We start from the raw sequence: 18735 nt of genomic DNA on the forward strand, positions 1-18735 counted from the left end.
TTTCGTAAACTTTGTTAACTAGGAACTGGACATTAGCGGGTAATGTACTCGGAAGCGGTGGATGGTGTGCACGCATCCGAAGCCTCACTAGAAGACCGCTCCGGCACCCTCTGCTCCGGCGGCGTTGTTTTGGGTCGGCCTCTGGAATCAGTTCAAATGCCCTGGGAGGTGCAGACAAAGGATCCGCATTGGGAAAGTTGTATTCCTGGTCATTGTGCTGGTTGTGCTGTTAAGTTGAAGTTTCTCTGATATCCAATAGTTCTTCCCGGCTGTATGTAATAACACTTAAGGTTTTCTGGGCTAACAGTGTAAGAAATAATACATTAAAAAATACTAAGGACTTTCCTAAGGACTAGAAGCGAAACTGCCATCTCTATCGGCGCCATCTTAGTTCATTCATGTCATTCATATTGCTCTATATTGTTCATATGTAGGCCTAGGTATGAATATAAACGCAACATGTAAAGTGTTGGTTCCATATTTTATGAGCTGAAATAAAAGATCCCAGAAACCTGACTGGAGTTTGGCGTCGTAGCCGACATCAGTGGGCAAATGCTCACCTTCGATGGCCACTGGCATGCTGGAGAAGTGTGCTCTTCACCGAAGAGTCCCGGTTTCAACTGAAGGCAGAAGACAAACATTGTGTATGGCATCGTGTGGGAGAGCGGTTTGCTGATGTCAATGTTGTGAACAGAGTGCCCCATGGTGGTGGTGGGGTTATGGTATGGGCATGCATAAGCTACGGACAAAGAACAGAATTGCATTTTATTTATGGCAATTTGAATGCACAGAGATACCGTGACGAGATCCTGAGGCCATTGACGTGCCATTCATCCGCCGGCATCACTTAATGTTTCAGCATGACAATGCACAGCCCCATGTCGCAAGGATCTGTACACTATTCCTGAAAGGTGAAAATGTCCCTGATCTTTCATGGCCTGCATACTTACCAGACATTTCACACATTGAGTATGTTTGGGATGCTCTGGATCAGATTCAGATCAACTTTATTATTGCACCAGGAGGAAATTCATTTGGTATTGTGTTTAAAAAGACAGTACATAAAACATGAAAACACAGAAACGTATTGAAAGTGCTGGAGCCTACTCATTCACAGTAACAGTGCAATATGCTGTATACTCAAGGGACCAACAAACTATCCATTGTACAGCCTAATGGCTGTTGGAATAAAAGTCCCCATATCTATCTGTTTTGATCATCCTTTGAATAAGTCTCTTTCCCCTCTTCCGGCTGCTGCTGTGACTGAGATTTAAGGGGAAGGGGATGGGTTCTGTCCGGTAAAATGCTTTCAAGTTTGGTGGATGAGTTTTGTGTACAGGTGTCACGTTCTGACCATAGTTCTTTTGTGTTTTCTTTGTTTTAGTGTTGGTCGGGACGTGAGCTGAGTGGGCATTCTATGTTGTGTGTCTAGTTTTCCCGTTTCTATGTTTGGCCTGATATGGTTCTCAATCAGAGGCAGGTGTTAGTCATTGTCTCTGATTGGGAACCATATTTAGGTAGCCTGTTTTGTGTTGGGTTTTGTGGGTGGTTGTCTTCTGTCTTCGTGTGTCTGCACCAGACAGAACTGTTTCGGTTTTTCACATTTGTTGTTTTGTATTTGTAGTGTTTATATGTTCTTTATTAAACATGATGAACACTAACCACGCTGCGCTTTGGTCCTCTCCTTTGTCCACAGAAGAAAGCCGTTACAACGGGTTGATGGCTGATTCTTGATCTAAGCTTGACTTGGTCTTGCATGTTTCCAAACATGCATATCAGACCAAAGGACAGCCCACAGATTTATAGAACATTTGTAGGATATGGCAGTCGACATTAAAATGATTCAGTTTGCGTAAAGAAATATTCTGTTGCAATTTCTTTGTCTTTGCAAGGGCACAGTCACTGAATTTCAGTTTATTGTCTATTTTGATTCCCAGGTATTTATGTGGTCACTCTATCGACTGATTCCCCATTGATCTTCGTAGGGGGTAGTGCAGTTTTGTTCCTTCTAAAATTAATTTCCATCTCTTTTGTTTTCTTACCGTTCATTTCAAGAAAGTTATCTGCGCACCACTGGATGAATTTGGCAGTTCCTCTGTCTAAACCCTGAAGGAGGCTTGGTCTAGGTGGAGGAAACCCACAACAGTGGTGTCACACCCTGGCCTTAGTTATCTTTGTGTTCATTATTATTTTAGTCAGGTCAGGGTGTGACATCATGAAGTATGTGTTTTTGTATTGTCTAGGGGGTTGTATGGTTTAGAGGGTTAAGGAGTATAGATGGTTTAGTGTTGTGTGTAGTTGTCTAGGAAGGTCTATGGTTGCCTGAATGGGTTCCCAATTAGAGACAGCTGGTTACTGTTGTCTCTGATTGGGAGCCATATTTAAGACAGCCATAGGCTTTAGCTGTTGTGGGTCATTGTATATGTCTAGTCTATGTCGAACGTAAGTAGTTTGTGTGTACACTTGCGTTTGTAGTTTCACGGTCGTTTGTTGTTTTGTTAGTTTGAATAAGTGTTTCGTGTTCCGTCTTCAATATAATAAAAAGAAGATGTATTCGTATCATGCTGCGCCTTGGTCCTCTCACTCATATCAAGACGATTGTGACAAGTGGTGTCATCTGCGTATTTAAATCATTTTCAGAGGCTTGACAATCGTTTGTGTACAGTATTGGTGAAAGTACACAACCTTGTGGGGCTCCCATATTCACCGTTCTAGATGTAGAGATGGCGGAGTTAAACTTTACTTGTTGAGTACGGTTCACAAGGAAACTATTACTCCACTTTATCAGTAGAGAGTTGACACCCAAATTCACCAGCTTATACACCATTAAGTAGGGTTGGATGGTGTTAAACGTGCTACTGAAGTCAACGAATAACATTTTCACTAGGCTATCTGTCTGTTCTAAGTGTTCGTACTGCCTGTTCTAAGTGATCATAGGTACAGATGTCAGGGCTACAGGGCGGAAATCGTTATTTTCTTTTGGCCTGTTGTTTTTAGGTACTGGGACATTCAGCGACTTATTCCATACGTCTGGAATTATCCCACTGTCCAGTCACAGCTGGAACAGGTTCTGGAATGGTATTGCGAGCTGGTCAGCACATGCCTGAAGTGCCTGGCTGCTGACGCTGTCTGGACCATATGATTTACGTGGGTTGACACATTGAAAGTATTGCTTGACATCATTCACAGTTCTGTATATCAACAGCTGGTATGCTGTCTATACTGTCCAGGGCCACTTTCTGCTGCGATGTAAAATCACACATAAACCTACAATAGAAACTGTTCAAATCATTTGCAAAAACAAGGTCATTTTCATCAGTCATACAATGTCTGTTTTGTTTGTAGCCTGTGATGGTTTGTAGCCCTTGCCAGGCTTTCCTACTGTCATTGTCCTTAAAAGGGTTTCTAATTTGTCTTTGTATGCTGCCTTGCACTCCTTCATTTTGCTTTTGAGTCTCCTCTGCATATTTTTCCTTTCCTCTTTACTGGCACCTAATTTAAAGACTTGTTTTTTCTAGTTGAGGAGCTCCCAATTTACCCGCGATTTATTTTTGGGAATAACGAGATCTTCACAGAAACGGATGTACTCAGAGACAGTATCCGCTGCCTCCTCCAGGTCAGGGGCTCTGTCTGTCAAGGCCGCCCAGTCAGTGGACTCTAAACAGTCCTGGAAGGCTTGAGTAGCTTCAGGAGTCCAGCTTTTAATCTCCACCTTTTTAGCCTTCTCTCGCTGCAGTCGTGGTTTGTAGACTGGGATGAGCTGAACCATGTTATTAAGATCCGAATCCCTGAGATTGGGTAGTGTCTTGGAAGAATGCACACCTGCGTTGTTACCATAACAGAGGTCCAGACAGACTTCATGTCTGACCTGATTTAATTCCCATGGCAGGTAGTATGGCCGTAGTTTAATGTCTTTAGTACAGACCTGGTGCTTAGTTGTAATATGGGCAGGATTGCAATATTTCTCATTGATGAATGCACAAACTCCTGCACCTTTTCTCTTACCGGAGTTGACGTTTCGGTCCATTCTAATGATTGTGTAGCCATCCAACTCCACAACGGAGTCGGGATCCTGTTCCGTAAGCCAGGTCTCCGATAGACAGATCAGGCAGGATTGTCGGTACTCTGAGAGGTATTGGATACAAGCCCGTAGCTCCTCAGTCTTATTCCTTATGCTTTGTACATTGCCATGCATAATAGATGGAATAGGTGTTCTGAAGGGTTGTTTTTTAAAATCCGATTCTGAATTCTTCCTCTACTGCCAATCAGTATGTTGATTGTATTGATTGTGGTATTCCATTGTAGTGTAAACTTTCAGCAAAGGGTCGGAGATTATGACATCTGCGGTTGCAGCTCGCTGTATCCATTGAGGACAGTGGTGTAAAGTACTTAAGTCAAAGTACTTTAAAGTACTACTTAAGTAGTTTTTTGGGGTATCTGTACTTTACTATTTATATTTTTGACAACTTTTACTTTACTACATTCCTAAAGAAAATATTGTACTTTTTACTCCATACATTTTTCCTGACAACCAAAAGTACTCATTACATTTTGAATGCTTAGCAGGACAGGAAAATAGTCAAATTCACACACTTATCAAGCAGTGGTCATCCCTACTGTCTCTGGTCTGATGGACTCACGAAACACAAATGCATCTCTTGTAAATAATGTCTGGAGTGTGACCCTGGCTATCCGAACATTTTAAAAACAAGACAATTGTGCCGTCTGATTTGCTAAATAGTAGGAATTTTAAATAATTTATACTTTCACTTTTGATACTTTAGTATTTTCTTGCAATTACATTTACTTTTGATACTTAAGTATATTTAAAGCCAAATACTTTTACACCTTTACTCAAGTAGTATTTTACTGACCAACTTTCACTTTTACTTGAGTAACTTTCTATTAAGGTATCTATACTTTTACTCAAGTATGACAATTGGTTACTTTTTCCACCACTGATTGAGGGTTAGGTCGACAGCTTGTTTGGTACATTTCACAAAAAAAATGATTAAAACTAACAGCCAAAGTACTGCTATTTGCCTCGTTATTATCTATCTCATGTAATACCACTAAAAACTTGGTTGATTGAGGTGGATTGCAACTTTAAAACACTTTAAAACACAAAAAAACTAACACGGAAGGGACACGTACGACAGTGTGTTCCAGTTCCCGCCAATATCCAGTAACTTCGCACAGCCATTGAAGAGGAGCGGGACAACATTCCATAGGCCACAATCAACAGCCTGATCATCTCTATGCGAATGAGATGTGTCGCTCTATAGGAGATACTGACTGTTTTTTTTTAATCCACGCCCCTACCTTTTTTAAGGTATCTGTGACCAACAGATGCGTATCTGTATTCCCAGTCATGTGAAATCCAGAGATTAGGGGCTAATGAATTTATTTCAATTGACTGATTTCCTTATATGAACTGTAACTCAGTAAAGTCTTTGACATTTTAGCATGTTGCGTTTATATGTTTGTTCAGTGTAGTTACCACTGACAAACAAATAAGCCCCGTTCAGCCACTTCTAGCCACATCTACTGTAGTCCCAGGCAAGTTATTGGAGTCCAAACATTGTTTTAAGTAAGATATGTATGGGGCAGCCTGGGCGGGGTAGAGATGGGGGTGGGGGACTAAGGCGGTCACTGTCCTCCCCTAACTGTCTCTCAAGATAAGAGACAAAACCCCAAGTGCCACACACATTCAGTATTGTGGTCTCTCTCTCCGCTCTACAATGACTGATTCAAACCTTCCGTAAGTTTAATCAAGTAACCTATTTTACGTTTGATATACTTTTACTCCTAAAAGGAGAACACTTTTTCAAATTATGGATGCCACATGATTTTGTATGTGCTGTTGGGTGTTACTACTATTAACAGTAAAATAATACCGTTATTACAGTAGGCAATACTGATAGAGATGTCACGAGCTAAAGCATGACGGTGCAATGCATCCGACTTCAAAGTGTCAATGTTTAAATTGTGTCCCTGCATGTAAATGAATCATTAGTATCCTATTGTTGTCATTTTTATTTTAGTGACAAGAACCTGGGGGAAGAAAATAGTGGCGGTCTGAAAAAAAGGAATAAGAAGAAGAAGAGCAAGGAGGATGCCTGGAATCTTGATGGACCCAAAGACCCGTTTGCTATGGTGCGAGTGTGTGTGTGTGTGTGTGTGTGTGTGTGTGTGTGTGTGTGTGTGTGTGTGTGTGTGTGTGTGTGTGTGTGTGTGTGTGTGTGTGTGTGTGTGTGTGTGTGTGTGTGTGTGTGTGTGTGTGTGTGAATATGTATTAACTGTGTAAGTTGTAATACTTAAATATGAGAAAAGGAGGGCTCTGAAAAGTTGAGGCCTCCCACAAATGCTCTCATAAAATCGGATCTAGAATCAGATCACCCTACCACTATTCTAACCCTAACCATTTGGACGAAAATAACAGCTGACCCTGTACCAGTGCCTAGAGTGATCAACACTGTGTGTTTCTCCCCAGCTGGATGCTCTCCCGGAGGAAAAGCAGCAGGAGATCCAGAGGGCCCTGCACCTCTTCTCCCTGGGAAAGGGCCTCCCGAGGACCCTGGAGGAGGCCAGCAGACGCTCCTACCCCTTCTGGGACACCCAGCCTGTCCCCAAACTAGGTATGGTACATGTATGGTACCCAAACTTGTTGTATGGTACATGGTTGATTCAAGACAGAGTAAAAGCTAAGAGATTAAAATAACAAGCCAATGTAAACCAGCAATGCTATCCAGAACCCTTTATTTATCCCTTTATCCATCTCTCTCTCTCTCTCTCGTTCTCATATTCTCTCTCTCTCTCTCTCTGTCACACTCCAGGTGACGACAATGTCACGACCCATGGTCCTATTGAGGTGGATAAGGCCAGTGTTCGTGAGGAGCCTTACAGTCTACCACAGGGGTTCAGCTGGGCCCCCCTGGATCTGGGGGACCCTGCTGTGGTGAGTGACACTTCTCCCCTTCCTTCCTTACTGAGGCCTTAGCTGTTGTTGGATGCTGTCACTCTTTTGTTTGTGAGCGTGTTTGCATGTTATGGCTCTCTCTCTCTCTCTCCAATTCATATTTCAATTAAAACTCTATTGGCACGACTGTAAAGATACAACAATATTCCCAAAGCTAATATATATATTAAGTCAAAGTCAAAGTAAAGCTAACCGTATGTTAATAGTAAACATTGGATTTGATTCAATTGGGTTCAATCGATGAATCAAACGAAAACACTCTCCCACTCTGGCAACCCTTCTCTACCGTCCCTCTCCAGCTGAGGGAGCTGTGTGCTCTACTGAATGAGAACTATATGGAGGAGGATGACAACACCTCCAGGTTTGACTTCTCCCCTGAGTATCTGCTGTGGTGAGTGAAGTTTACAGTATCTGAATGTATCTTTGTTTTGGTCTGTAGATAAGCCAACTAACTATTAAACTATCGAAAATGCAACTCAAGTAGGTGGGTAGTTAATTGTGTTGAAAAAACATTATTTCCCTCTCTCTCTCTCTCTGTCTCTCTCATCCCCCCTCTCATCCAGGGCCCTGTGCCCCCCAGGTTGGTTGCCCCAGTGGCATTGTGGGGTAAAGGTGAACACCAATCAGAAACTAGTGGGCTTCATCGCTGCTGTGCCCACTAACATCCGCATATATGACACGTGAGTCAAAAGTGTCATCCGTTTTCGACGGATACAAAATCTCTGTGTGGCTGAGCCCAACTCAGTGGTTAGATGCAACTATTGAGTGAAACAATGTAGTAGCATTGTTGAATACAGAAAGTCTGGCACCCAGGCTATAAAATATAAATTATTGCATACAGTATAATAATACAGTAGTAAACAAAGCATTATGTCGTAAGCTTCTTGCTAGAAGCCCAAGTAAACATTGGTATAGCCTGGGTGTCATGACAAAATGTGTTCCTCACAATGAATGGTTCCCTAGGGAGAAGAGGATGGTGCAGGTCCACTTCCTGTGCGTCCACAAGAAGCTGCGCTCCAAACGAATGACCCCGGTGCTCATCAGAGAGGTCACCAGACGGGTCAACCTGCAGGGAGTCTGCCAGGCCATCTACACTGCCAGCGGGGTATTGCCCAAACCTGTGGCTACTTGCAGGTGGGTGCTACACACACATACACAAATGTAGACACACACTCAGACACACACAATATATAAACAGACTTCAAACTAGAAAGACTTGCTGAATACACAAGTTAGTCAAAAGAATATGCATTTGTTTCTCTTCTCCTGTTTACGCCCATTTCTATTGTGTGTGTACATGTTGGCAGGTACTGGCACCGCTCTCTGAACCCACGCAAGCTGATCGAGGTGAATTTCCCCATCTCCAGCCTGAGGGGCAACATGACCGTCCAACGAGCGCTCAAGCTCAACCGGCTGCTTGAAGTTAGTGTGTGGCTGGTGCCCCCCCTGTGGCCAACACAATGCAACTACTACCAGACCCACTTAAATACACTGCAATACACTGCAATCACAATCTCATCCTGTGTGTACCATGGCTTGATAGTGAAAACTGGAATTGACCCCAATCCTGCTCTTTCTCTCTCTTTCCCGTTCTGTCAGGCTCCCAAAACAGCAGGTTTGCGGCCCATGACAAGGGGTGATGTGAAAGGGGTACACATGCTCCTTCAGGGGTACCTCAAGAAGTACCACCTGACCCCCGTCCTGTCTCAGGAGGAAGTGGAGCACTGGTTGTTACCACGGGAGAATGTGATTGACACCTACGTGGTGGAGGTTGGTGACCTTCCAATACCTTAGTCAGTTAGGCAAATTATTATTGTTCTCCGGGCTTTGGCAGTCCCTTAAAGCTGAAAACCACAATAGGCTAAACAGTGCCAATGGCTGCCCCAGGCACATTTGTTATTGTTTTTGTTTTGAGGAAATGAGAATCCAGCATTGTGGTAAATAAAAATATATTTGTTGTTCTCCCGCATGTTGAAATGATGTGAAATGATGTCAGAGGGGGGAAAAAACGGTGTTTGTTGTTTGAAATAACACTTTTACTGCTGTAATATCGCAAAGGGACGTGGCAACTTCACCGCTATGGATTACAGCTTTAAAGAGTGACTGAACGCACCGATTCTGCATGTGTTTCTCTGTTGCTCATTAAGAAAAACAAGATATCAGTCTTGGGGGTGTGGTTCAATGGGGCAGTTACTGATGTTTGTCCCCCATGAGACACCATAGGAACAAAGCCAGTATTACTTCTTCAAAATAGCCCGAATGAATCTAAGATAACTCAAGAAATCTGTAATTAATTTAGGTTTTTTGCAGAGGAGGAGGTTTTAAGTGGCCCAATTTTACATCTGGTGTTTGGTGCAGTATTTCTCAAGTAATAAAATGCATGACCTGTTTTCTTATGTAAACAAAGTCAGATCCGCTGCAAGTCAGTGTCACTGTCTGTATGTTCTGTGGTAGGAATGGATAGAGGCAATCACCACAGCTGTGTATCATGCGTTAGAGGGCAAGTGAGCATTGTCGAAATCAAAACAGAACAGTCATGACTTGAACTAACTCACAAAACGTAGTTTTGGATAAGACTGACCTTATGAACAAAATGATTTACACGTTGTAGTCAATTTGACACGAGAATACATTCTTCTGACTAAATTCGATGCCACATAGGCCATATCAGAAATGTTGTTTATTGCCTTCAGTTGAGCTTCAAATCCTACGACCAACAGAGTTTACTTAAAGGCCCAGGGCAGTCAAAAACGTGATTTACCTGTGTTTTATATATATTTCCACACTATGACGTTGGAATAATAGAACATTATGATAATACCCTTCTAGTGTAAGAGATGTTTGAAAAGACAAAAAAAGTGTTGGCCTGCGTAAATTAGCTAATAGACCAATAAGAAAAAGAGTTCCCAACCTATCTGCCAATAACAGCTAGTTTTCAATTTCCCCCTATTCTTATTAAGTGCAGGTAGTCCTTCCATGTTTCAGTCCCTTTTCTTCTCCAATGAACACCACCCTGTTTCCCTGGCACAGAGCTCTGCTGGTGTGCTGACAGACTTTGTGAGTTTCTACACCATGGTGTCCAGGGTGCTGAACCATCCGGTACACAAGGGGCTGAAGGCAGCCCATTCCCTCTACTGTGTCTCCTCCTCCACTCCACTGCCTGACCTCATGGAGGATACTCTGTTCCTGGCCAAATCTGTGAGTGTGTGTGTCTGGGTGCCAACGTTTATGTGTCTGAGGGTAAACCTGTGAGTGTGTGTGTGGGCGCCAAAGCTATGACTGTGTGAGGGCCAAATCTGAGTGTGTAGGGGCCACAAATCAAATCAACTGTGCGAGTAGAGGGGTCAAAGCTCTGTGTGTGTGTGTGTGTGTGTGTGTGTGTGTGTGTGTGTGTGTGTGTGTGTGTGTGTGTGTGTGTGTGTGTGTGTGTGTGTGTGTGTGTGTGTGTGTGTGTGTGTGTGTGTGTGTGTGTGTGTGTGTGTGTGTGAATGAGTGGAGTGAATGAGTTTATTCATACTGTATCAATCCCCTTTGCTAAATGCTCTTTCTCTTTAAGTCACCTCTCTTTCTCTGTGATACAGAAAGGCTTTGACGTCTTCACTGTTCTGGACCTGATGGAGAACACTTCTTTCCTGGAGAAGCTCAAGTTTGGCATCGGGGACAGGAGCCTACACTACTACCTGTACAACTGGAGATGTCCCACTATAGGCCTGAAAATGGTAACTATCACTGCAGTATCTGTTATGAACCTACCCCTTAAGCTGACTCTTAAAATCCTTACTTCTAGAGGTCATTTGGAAAGGCTTACCTTACCATAACTCACTTGCTACATATACATTGTGTATAAATGGATTGTAATTATGTTGATGACAATGATGATTGTACGTACCGGCAATCCCAACCGGAAAGAAAATCGTGTTTACAAAAAATATTTTAAAAGCTATATGGATTGATAGGTGTAAATCCATAGAGTGAGCAAAAGCATACTGAGCAAAATAAATTAGCAAGAATTATTTATTATTTTGACAGGTTGGCTTGGTGTTGCTGTGATGTCCATGACCACTGATAGGTGAAGACGGTGGACCAATCCAGGGTTTCCCAAACTCGGTCCTGGGGCCCACCCCTGGGTGAACATTTAGTTTTTTCCCTGGCCCTACACAGCTGATTAAAATAATAAAAGCTTGATGATGAGTTAGTTATTTGAATCAGCCGTGTAGTGCTGGGGGAAACACTGGACCAATCAACCAGCAAAAACATCTGAGCCGTCTATTTAAATTTGAACTTTGACCTGCACTACTATTTGTTCTGAGGCCTTAACTGATGGCTAGGGCACAGATAAGAGGGCCATGATACTAACCAACCCAGATGAATACAGCAGGCAATGACAAACAATGTTATCTCAAACGCACAATAAACACAAATGATGGAAGTGACACAAAAATGAATAAAGTTTCCATGAGTTAAATGTATTGAAGTCTTACAAGTATGTGGCAAAATGGCTGCATTTTGATTGTAGTTGTGATTCTAGACCAAGTTCAGCATCTGGGGGGACAGGGGAGAGCATGTAAAACTTAGGAAACAGAAATGTCTAAGACTTCAAACATGTATTTGCAACAATCCCAAAGTCCTTCCCAATGGGCAAAGCTGGTTGGGATAATGTCCTTTCAACCAGCTTTCCAGGCTAGTTTCTATCTTGCTAAACAGGATATCAATGAGAAACAACTCTCTCTTGAACGTCTAAGGTATCCATTTGCTGCTATGGAAAGTAGTAAGAGTGCTACTAACCTTGTGCTGCTTTGGCGGTATGGGCTGTTCAGGGTACTTCAACAGTCTGTTCACATAACCTCTTGTGACCTAGAAAAGATCACTGAGATGAGGGTTTCATTGTTATTTGGGACTAAGCTGTGGTGGCAAGTTGGCAACTACATACACTACCGGTCAAACGTTTTAGAACACCTACTCATTCAAGGGTTTTTCTTAATTTTTTACTAGTTTCTACATTGTAGCATAATAATGAAGACATCAAAACTATGAAATAACACATATGGAATCGTGTTGTAACCAAAAAAGTGTTAAACAAATCAAAATATATTTTATATTTGAGATTCTTCAAATAGTCACCCTTTGCCTTGATGACAACTTTGCACACTCTTGGCATTCTCTCAACCAGCTTCATGAGGTAGTCACCTGGAATGCATTTCAATTAACAGGTGTGCCTTGTTAAAAGTTAATTTGTGGAATTTCTTTCCTTCTTAATGTGTTTCAGTCAATCAGTTGTGTGGTGACAAGGTAGGGGGGTATACAGAAGATAGCCCTATTTTGGTAAAAGACCAAGTCCCTATTATGGCAAGAACAGCTCAAATAAGCAAAGAGAAATGACAGACCATCATTACTTTAAGACATGAAGGTCAGTCAATACGGAACATTTTAAGAACTTTGAAAGTTTCTTCAAGTGCAGTCACAAAAACCATCAAGCGCTATGATGAAACTGGCTCTCATGAAGACCGCCACAGGAATGGAAGACCCAGAGTTACCTCTGCTGCAGAGGATAAGTTCATTAGAGTTACCAGCCTCAGAAAATGCAGCCCAAATAAATGCTTCACAGAGTTCAAGTAACAAACACATCTCAACATCAACTGTTCAGAGGAGACTGTGTGAATCAGGCCTTCATGGTCGAATTGTTGCAAAGAAACCACTACTAAAGGACACCAATAATAATAAGAGACTTGCTTGGGCCAAGAAACATGAGTAATGGATATTAGACCAGTGGAAATGTGTCCTTTTGTCTGATGAGTCCAAATTGGAGATTTTTGGTTCCAACCGCCGTGTCTTTGTGAGACGCCCTGTGGGTGAACGGATTATCTCTGCATGTGTATTTCCCACAGTAAAGCACGGAGGAGGAGGTGTTATGGTGTGGGGGTGCTTTGCTGGTGACACTGTCTGTGATTTAGTGCTACATCAGATGACTTGGCGTCCACAATCCCCTGACCTCAACCAAATTGACATGGTTTGGGACGAGTCGGACCGCAGAGTGAAGGAAAAGCAGCCAACAAGTGCTCAGCTAATGTGGGAACTCCTTCAAGACTGTTGGAAAAGCATTCCAGGTGAAGCTGGTTGAGAGAATGCCAAGAGTGTGAAAAGCTGTCATCAAGGCAAAGGGTGGCTATTTGAAGAATCTCAAATATAAGATATATTTTTACAGTGGGGAGAACAAGTATTTGATACACTGCCGATTTTGCAGGTTTTCCTACTTACAAAGCATGTAGAGGTCTGTAATTTTTTATCATAGGTACACTTCAACTGTGAGAGACGGAATCTAAAACAAAAATCCAGAAAATCACATTGTATGATTTTTAAGTAATTAATTTCGGCTCTCACAGACCTGTTAGTTTTTCTTTAAGAAGCCCTCCTGTTCTCCACTCATTACCTGTATTAACTGCACCTGTTTGAACTCGTTACCTGTATAAAACCTGCAAAATCGGCAGTGTATCAAATACGTGTTCTCCCCACTGTATTTATGTAATACTTTTTTGATTACTACATGATTCCATGTGTTATTTCATAGTTGTGATGTCTTCACTATTATTCTATAGTAGTAAAAATAAAGAAAAACCCTTCAATGAGTCAGTGTTCTAAAACTTTTGACCGGTAGTGTACATTCACACAAACACTACCAGTATTGTGAGATAGAGAGACTGCAGTACAAAATATATCTCATTCTCTCTCCCTCTCCCTCTGTCACACACACACACACACACACACACACACACACACACACACACACACACACACACACACACACACACACACACACACACACACACACACACACACACACACACACACACACACACACACACACACATACTTTGAAGTCGTCCAGCCATGTCCTGTGGTCGTAGACTGACTTAGTCATGTTGATCTTCTTTAGAATGGCCTGGTTCTCCAGAGAAATCTTCACCAGCTCCCTGTTCCTTAGGTCTGCGCTCACACTGGACACGCAATGGGGAAACTTACATGAGATTACATTGTCTCTGTAACCATAGAATACAATGTGTAAGAGGGTTTATAATCCTGCACTAAACGTTTATTAAGTATGAACACACTGGAAACACAATGGGAAGCTTACATGAGAATACACTGTCTTGAATAGGTGTTACCTTAAAATATTATATTTAATACAGTTTATAACCCTTTACAGTTTATTAACTATCTTTTAACTTCATATTCACTGTTTCACAGAACACAGTTTGAGAAAGGGGCATTCTCATGCCAACCACATATGAAAACCAAACTCTCAGCTAAGTATCTAATCAATCAATTGATTAAGGCAATCAATTCTAATAACTTTCATGATGGAAATCCCTCGTTTCATAACATTCAACAATATTCATGTCATGACGTCAGTGAATATTGTTGCATTCGCAAATCTCAGGCTATGTTCAAGTTAATAAAGAATAGTGGAACCCTGGTGTTGGTATACATAGATATGACTCATAAAGATATGATTCCCATTCATAATGGGGACATAGGTAGCCTAATGTGACGTGTTCCCACCTGGGTTTGGGCTGGTACTTGTTCCAGTTGTCCAGGCCTCCTTTGGTGCCCATGGTGCGGGCGATCCTGGACACCAGCAAGCGGTTGTCCCTCTCCAGCTCCATCAGACGCTCCTGCTCCATCTGACAGGGACATTCAGTGTTTCCTCTACCATTATTATACTCACCCCTATTTGGATATCCAATAGGGGTGAGTTTCCAAAAAAACAAAGATCATCTTTAGCGTTAAGATCATTGTCCATCAATTGCCTACCATGATCCTCCTCTCCACCCTCTCCGAGCTGGGCATCTCCGGCGCGGCCCACGCTTGGATTGCGTCCTACCTGACAGGTCGCTCCTACCAGGTGGCGTGGCGAGAATCTGTCTCCGCACCACGTGCTCTCACCACTGGTGTCCCCCAGGGCTCTGTTCTAGGCCCTCTCCTATTCTCGCTATACACCAAGTCACTTGGCTCTGTCATATCCTCACATGGTCTCTCCTATCATTGCTATGCAGACGACACACAATTAATCTTCTCCTTTCCCCCCTCTGATAACCAGGTGGTGAATCGCATCTCTGCATGTCTGGCAGACATATCAGTGTGGATGACGGATCACCACCTCAAGCTGAACCTCGGCAAGACGGAGCTGCTCTTCCTCCCGGGGAAGGACTGCCCGTTCCATGATCTCGCCATCACGGTTGACAACTCCATTGTGTCCTCCTCCCAGAGTGCTAAGAACCTTGGCGTGATCCTGGACAACACCCTGTCGTTCTCAACTAACATCAAGGCGGTGACCCGTTCCTGTAGGTTCATGCTCTACAACATTCGCAGAGTACGACCCTGCCTCACGCAGGAAGCGGCGCAGGTCCTAATCCAGGCACTTGTCATCTCCCGTCTGGATTACTGCAACTCGCTGTTGGCTGGGCTCCCTGCCTGTGCCATTAAACCCCTACAACTCATCCAGAACGCCGCAGCCCGTCTGGTGTTCAACTTTCCCAAGTTCTCTCACGTCACCCCGCTCCTCCGCTCTCTCCACTGGCTTCCAGTTGAAGCTCGCATCCGCTACAAGACCATGGTGCTTGCCTACGGAGCTGTGAGGGGAACGGCACCCCCGTACCTTCAGGCTCTGATCAGGCCCTACACCCAAACAAGGGCACTGCGTTCATCCACCTCTGGCCTGCTCGCCTCCCTACCTCTGAGGAAGTACAGTTCCCGCTCAGCCCAGTCAAAACTGTTCGCTGCTCTGGCACCCCAATGGTGGAACAAACTCCCTCACGACGCCAGGTCAGCGGAGTCAATCACCACCTTCCGGAGACACCTGAAACCCCACCTCTTTAAGGAATACCTAGGATAGGATAAAGTAATCCTTCTAACCCCCCCCCCCCCCCTTAAAAGAGTTAGATGCACTATTGTAAAGTGGTTGTTCCACTGGATATCATAAGGTGAATGCACCAATTTGTAAGTCGCTCTGGATAAGAGCGTCTGCTAAATGACTTAAATGTAAATGTAATGATCTTAGCGCTAAAGAGGATCTTTATGTTTTGGGGAAACCGACCCTAGAACACAATAGAATAGAATAACATAGAATAGAACATAGTAGAATGGTTCTAAAGGTACCAGTGCCACCCTACCTGAATCTTTTTCATCTTTAGATGACAATGCAGATATGTGCTGGGGGCTTTGTTGTCAACCATTTGTTTAGCTGTAAGACATTGAAATATGTTAGTAACAATATTGAATGGAAATAAATTCACTTGACAGATTTCGGAAAATATGGGGATACTGGTTTTCTTGAAATAACAATGTTTTTATATGACACTACTACAGGTGTGATATTGGCTGCCTAAATCACAATGCACTCAACTTCTTATGTTTAAAACACATTTGTGAGAAAGATGTGTCCTAGCATATGAATCAAATTAGCCTTACTTTTCTGCATTCTGTCCATGTGGTATTTGTAGTGTTGGCCATCCCACATTTTTCTCAAGTTATTGTATTGTCCAGTGGTCCCAACAATGGCTGGGAAAGCCAAATAATCCGCTCTGTTCATTGCTTTATTTAGATCGCACCAGTCCACTCGAAAATAAACAGTCGTCAGCTTAAACAGTATCAAAATTGATATTCAAATGTATCAGAATCTTCATTTGGAACCCGTTGACCAAATATTCCACTTTTGCGCTATTATGACACACTTCATTGTGACCACAGACGCGCGCAAGGCTTCATATTTTTGCGCTGAAATTCTGATTGGAAAGGGAGAGGGGGATAACCTAGTCAGTTGTACAACTGAATGCCTTCAACTGAAATGTGTCTTCCGCATTTAACCCAACCCCTCTGAATCACAGGTGCGGGGGGCTGCCTTGATTGGTTTGCGTACAAATTGTTTTACTTATGGTTGACAAATATTTGGAGTTGTAATCCAAATGTTCATCAGCCTACATACCTTTACGCACAACCCAAAGAAATACGCACGTACATCGAAATAGGGTGTCGTTTTCAGGCGGGCAATGTGATCAAATTACATCGTGGAACATATAGGGCAAATCCATATGAATTCTATCACTTTTTCATAAATGTTTGCCCATGGTTCATAGAAGAAGTGGTCAGAAAGTGACTTTTTGGACCTGAATGCCAAAACAGTCAGGAGATAGAGGTGCTCAAAGTTCATCTATTTTGCATACCACACCATCAGCTTTGACTAAGGCCTTGAGGTTGATATGTAAAGCTTATTAAACCTCTTAAGGTCAATTTTCGCCTAAAATGACATACCAAAATCTAACTACCTGTAGCTCAGGCCCTGAAGCAAGGAAATGCATTTTCTTGTGACCATTTGAAATGAAGTTTGTGGAAATGTTAAAGGAATGTAGGAGAATATAACACATTAGATCTGGTAAAAGATAATACAAAGGAAAAAAAAAGTTTAACTTTTCATATTCAAAACTGTGCACTCTCCTCAAACAATAGCATGGTATTCTTTCACTGTAAATTGGACAGTGCAGTTAGATTAACAAGAATTTAAGCTTTCTGCCAATATCAGATATGTCTATGTCCTGGGAAATGTTCTTGTTACTTACAACCTCATGCTATTCGCATTAGCACACATTAGCTCAACCATCCCGCAGGGGTTAAAGTGCAGAGATCCCATCAAGAGCAGTGTGCGGGTTTCTTATTTTTTCTCATCTTTTTTTCACATACCAAACCATGCCATGCCACATCCATGTCTTCATCAGTGGAAAAAAAAAAACTGTTGAGTTTTATATAATTTAAAAGCTTACAAACAAGGTTGTCAAACTCTTTCTAATTTCTTGAAAAACATGTTTTCGAATAAAAACAGATTTTTTTGTTGTTTTACCTTCAACATTACTTACAGTGGCAAGAACAAGTATGTGAATCCTTTGGAAATACTTGTATTTCTGCATAAATTGGCCATAAAATTTGATCTGATCATCTAGGTCACACAATCAGTGGCGGAACTAGAGTTTTATACATGGGGTGGCCAAGGCTACTTCAGGGGGTCCATACACTAATGACAGAAAATGTGTGTGTAATCCTAACCTGGCATCTAAGGAGCATGAATGAATCCTATGATTGCTGATTAGAGGTAGAAGTGATAATTCACTTAACCCAAAGTTCTTCAATGCAGATAGTGTGGTCCAAGGGTTACTTCACTAGAATTCTTTAACATACTATGAATAGACAGCGTCTACCTCGGAACGGCAGCACTCTCTCTCTCTCTCTCTCTCTCTCTCTCACACACACACACTGTACTGTACTCACATACTGGAGAGACTTGGGTCACTCTGTTTTCATGAATATATAATCTGGGTTGAACATCCAAAATATTTTCAGCAAATAATGCTCAAGCACCAAGGAGATAACACACATTTGTGTGTTACATAAATTGCATAGTTTATTTACAACAACAACAAAAAAACACTGCAATTTGACATACCAGGTATCAAGCAGAAATGGACTTGAAAAATATCAATCATTTTGGTGCCCATCAATATTACAAATTTACAGTATATTTATGCTCATATATATCATGTTAACTAATAGCAAAGAAAAGTTTTGGAATTGGCCTAACTAAATTAAATCTGTGTGACATGATACCCTTTGGATTTATCATTTTAGAATGTCAGTGTACTAGCTAGTACACAGTGCAGGTTTTAATCATGACCAGAGGCACCGCTTAAGTGCCAAATTATCCTAGGTAGATT

General features: G+C 42.3%; 2 protein-coding genes across 4 annotated transcripts; one reads left to right on the forward strand and one right to left on the reverse strand.

Annotated features, from left to right (window-relative positions):
- Positions 1–39: 39 nt before the first annotated feature.
- On the reverse strand, positions 40–16789 carry LOC139570524 (sperm axonemal maintenance protein CFAP97D1-like). 3 transcript variants are annotated; one of them, XR_011674093.1, is made up of 8 exons: positions 16445–16789; positions 16147–16217; positions 14537–14658; positions 13848–13971; positions 11765–11833; positions 11461–11521; positions 561–620; positions 40–161 (listed from the first exon to the last, which is right to left on the reverse strand). XR_011674093.1 is itself a non-coding variant. In XM_071392455.1 (7 exons), the coding sequence occupies exons 1-6, from the start codon at positions 16563–16565 to the stop codon at positions 11504–11506; spliced, it is 525 nt and encodes a 174-aa protein (XP_071248556.1). In that variant the 5' UTR covers positions 16566–16789; the 3' UTR covers positions 525–620; positions 11461–11503. The 3 variants fall into 3 exon arrangements, 2 of the variants coding, with proteins under 2 accessions (XP_071248556.1, XP_071248555.1); XM_071392455.1 differs by lacking the exon at positions 40–161 and having other exon boundaries at positions 525–620; XM_071392454.1 differs by lacking the exons at positions 40–161; positions 561–620 and having other exon boundaries at positions 11425–11521.
- Positions 5693–11448, forward strand: nmt1b (N-myristoyltransferase 1b). The gene is made up of 12 exons (XM_071392453.1): positions 5693–5761; positions 6045–6156; positions 6494–6638; positions 6837–6958; positions 7279–7370; positions 7543–7659; positions 7943–8113; positions 8287–8401; positions 8579–8749; positions 10010–10177; positions 10561–10698; positions 11009–11448. Exons 1-12 carry the CDS (start codon positions 5742–5744, stop codon positions 11027–11029), a joined length of 1392 nt encoding a protein of 463 aa, XP_071248554.1. The 5' UTR covers positions 5693–5741; the 3' UTR covers positions 11030–11448.
- Positions 16790–18735: the final 1946 nt, after the last annotated feature.

The sequence above is a fragment of the Salvelinus alpinus genome, chromosome 3, assembly GCF_045679555.1.
Source record: "Salvelinus alpinus chromosome 3, SLU_Salpinus.1, whole genome shotgun sequence".
NCBI classification, from domain to species: Eukaryota; Metazoa; Chordata; class Actinopteri; order Salmoniformes; family Salmonidae; genus Salvelinus; species Salvelinus alpinus.

Excerpts from the sequence above, each read along its gene's own strand:
- LOC139570524 (XM_071392455.1), bottom strand. The coding sequence starts at position 16,565 with ATGAACAGAGCGGATTATTTGGCTTTCCCAGCCATTGTTGGGACCACT. Across the intron at positions 14,659-16,146 it reads TAAAGATGAAAAAGATTCAG|ATGGAGCAGGAGCGTCTGAT; the intron begins GTAGGGTGGCAC and ends TGTCCCTGTCAG. Across the intron at positions 13,972-14,536 it reads AAGTACCAGCCCAAACCCAG|TGTGAGCGCAGACCTAAGGA; the intron begins GTGGGAACACGT and ends TTGCGTGTCCAG.
- nmt1b (XM_071392453.1), top strand. The coding sequence starts at position 5,742 with ATGACTGATTCAAACCTTCC. Across the intron at positions 8,114-8,286 it reads AAACCTGTGGCTACTTGCAG|GTACTGGCACCGCTCTCTGA; the intron begins GTGGGTGCTACA and ends ACATGTTGGCAG. Across the intron at positions 10,699-11,008 it reads CCACTATAGGCCTGAAAATG|GTTGGCTTGGTGTTGCTGTG; the intron begins GTAACTATCACT and ends TTATTTTGACAG.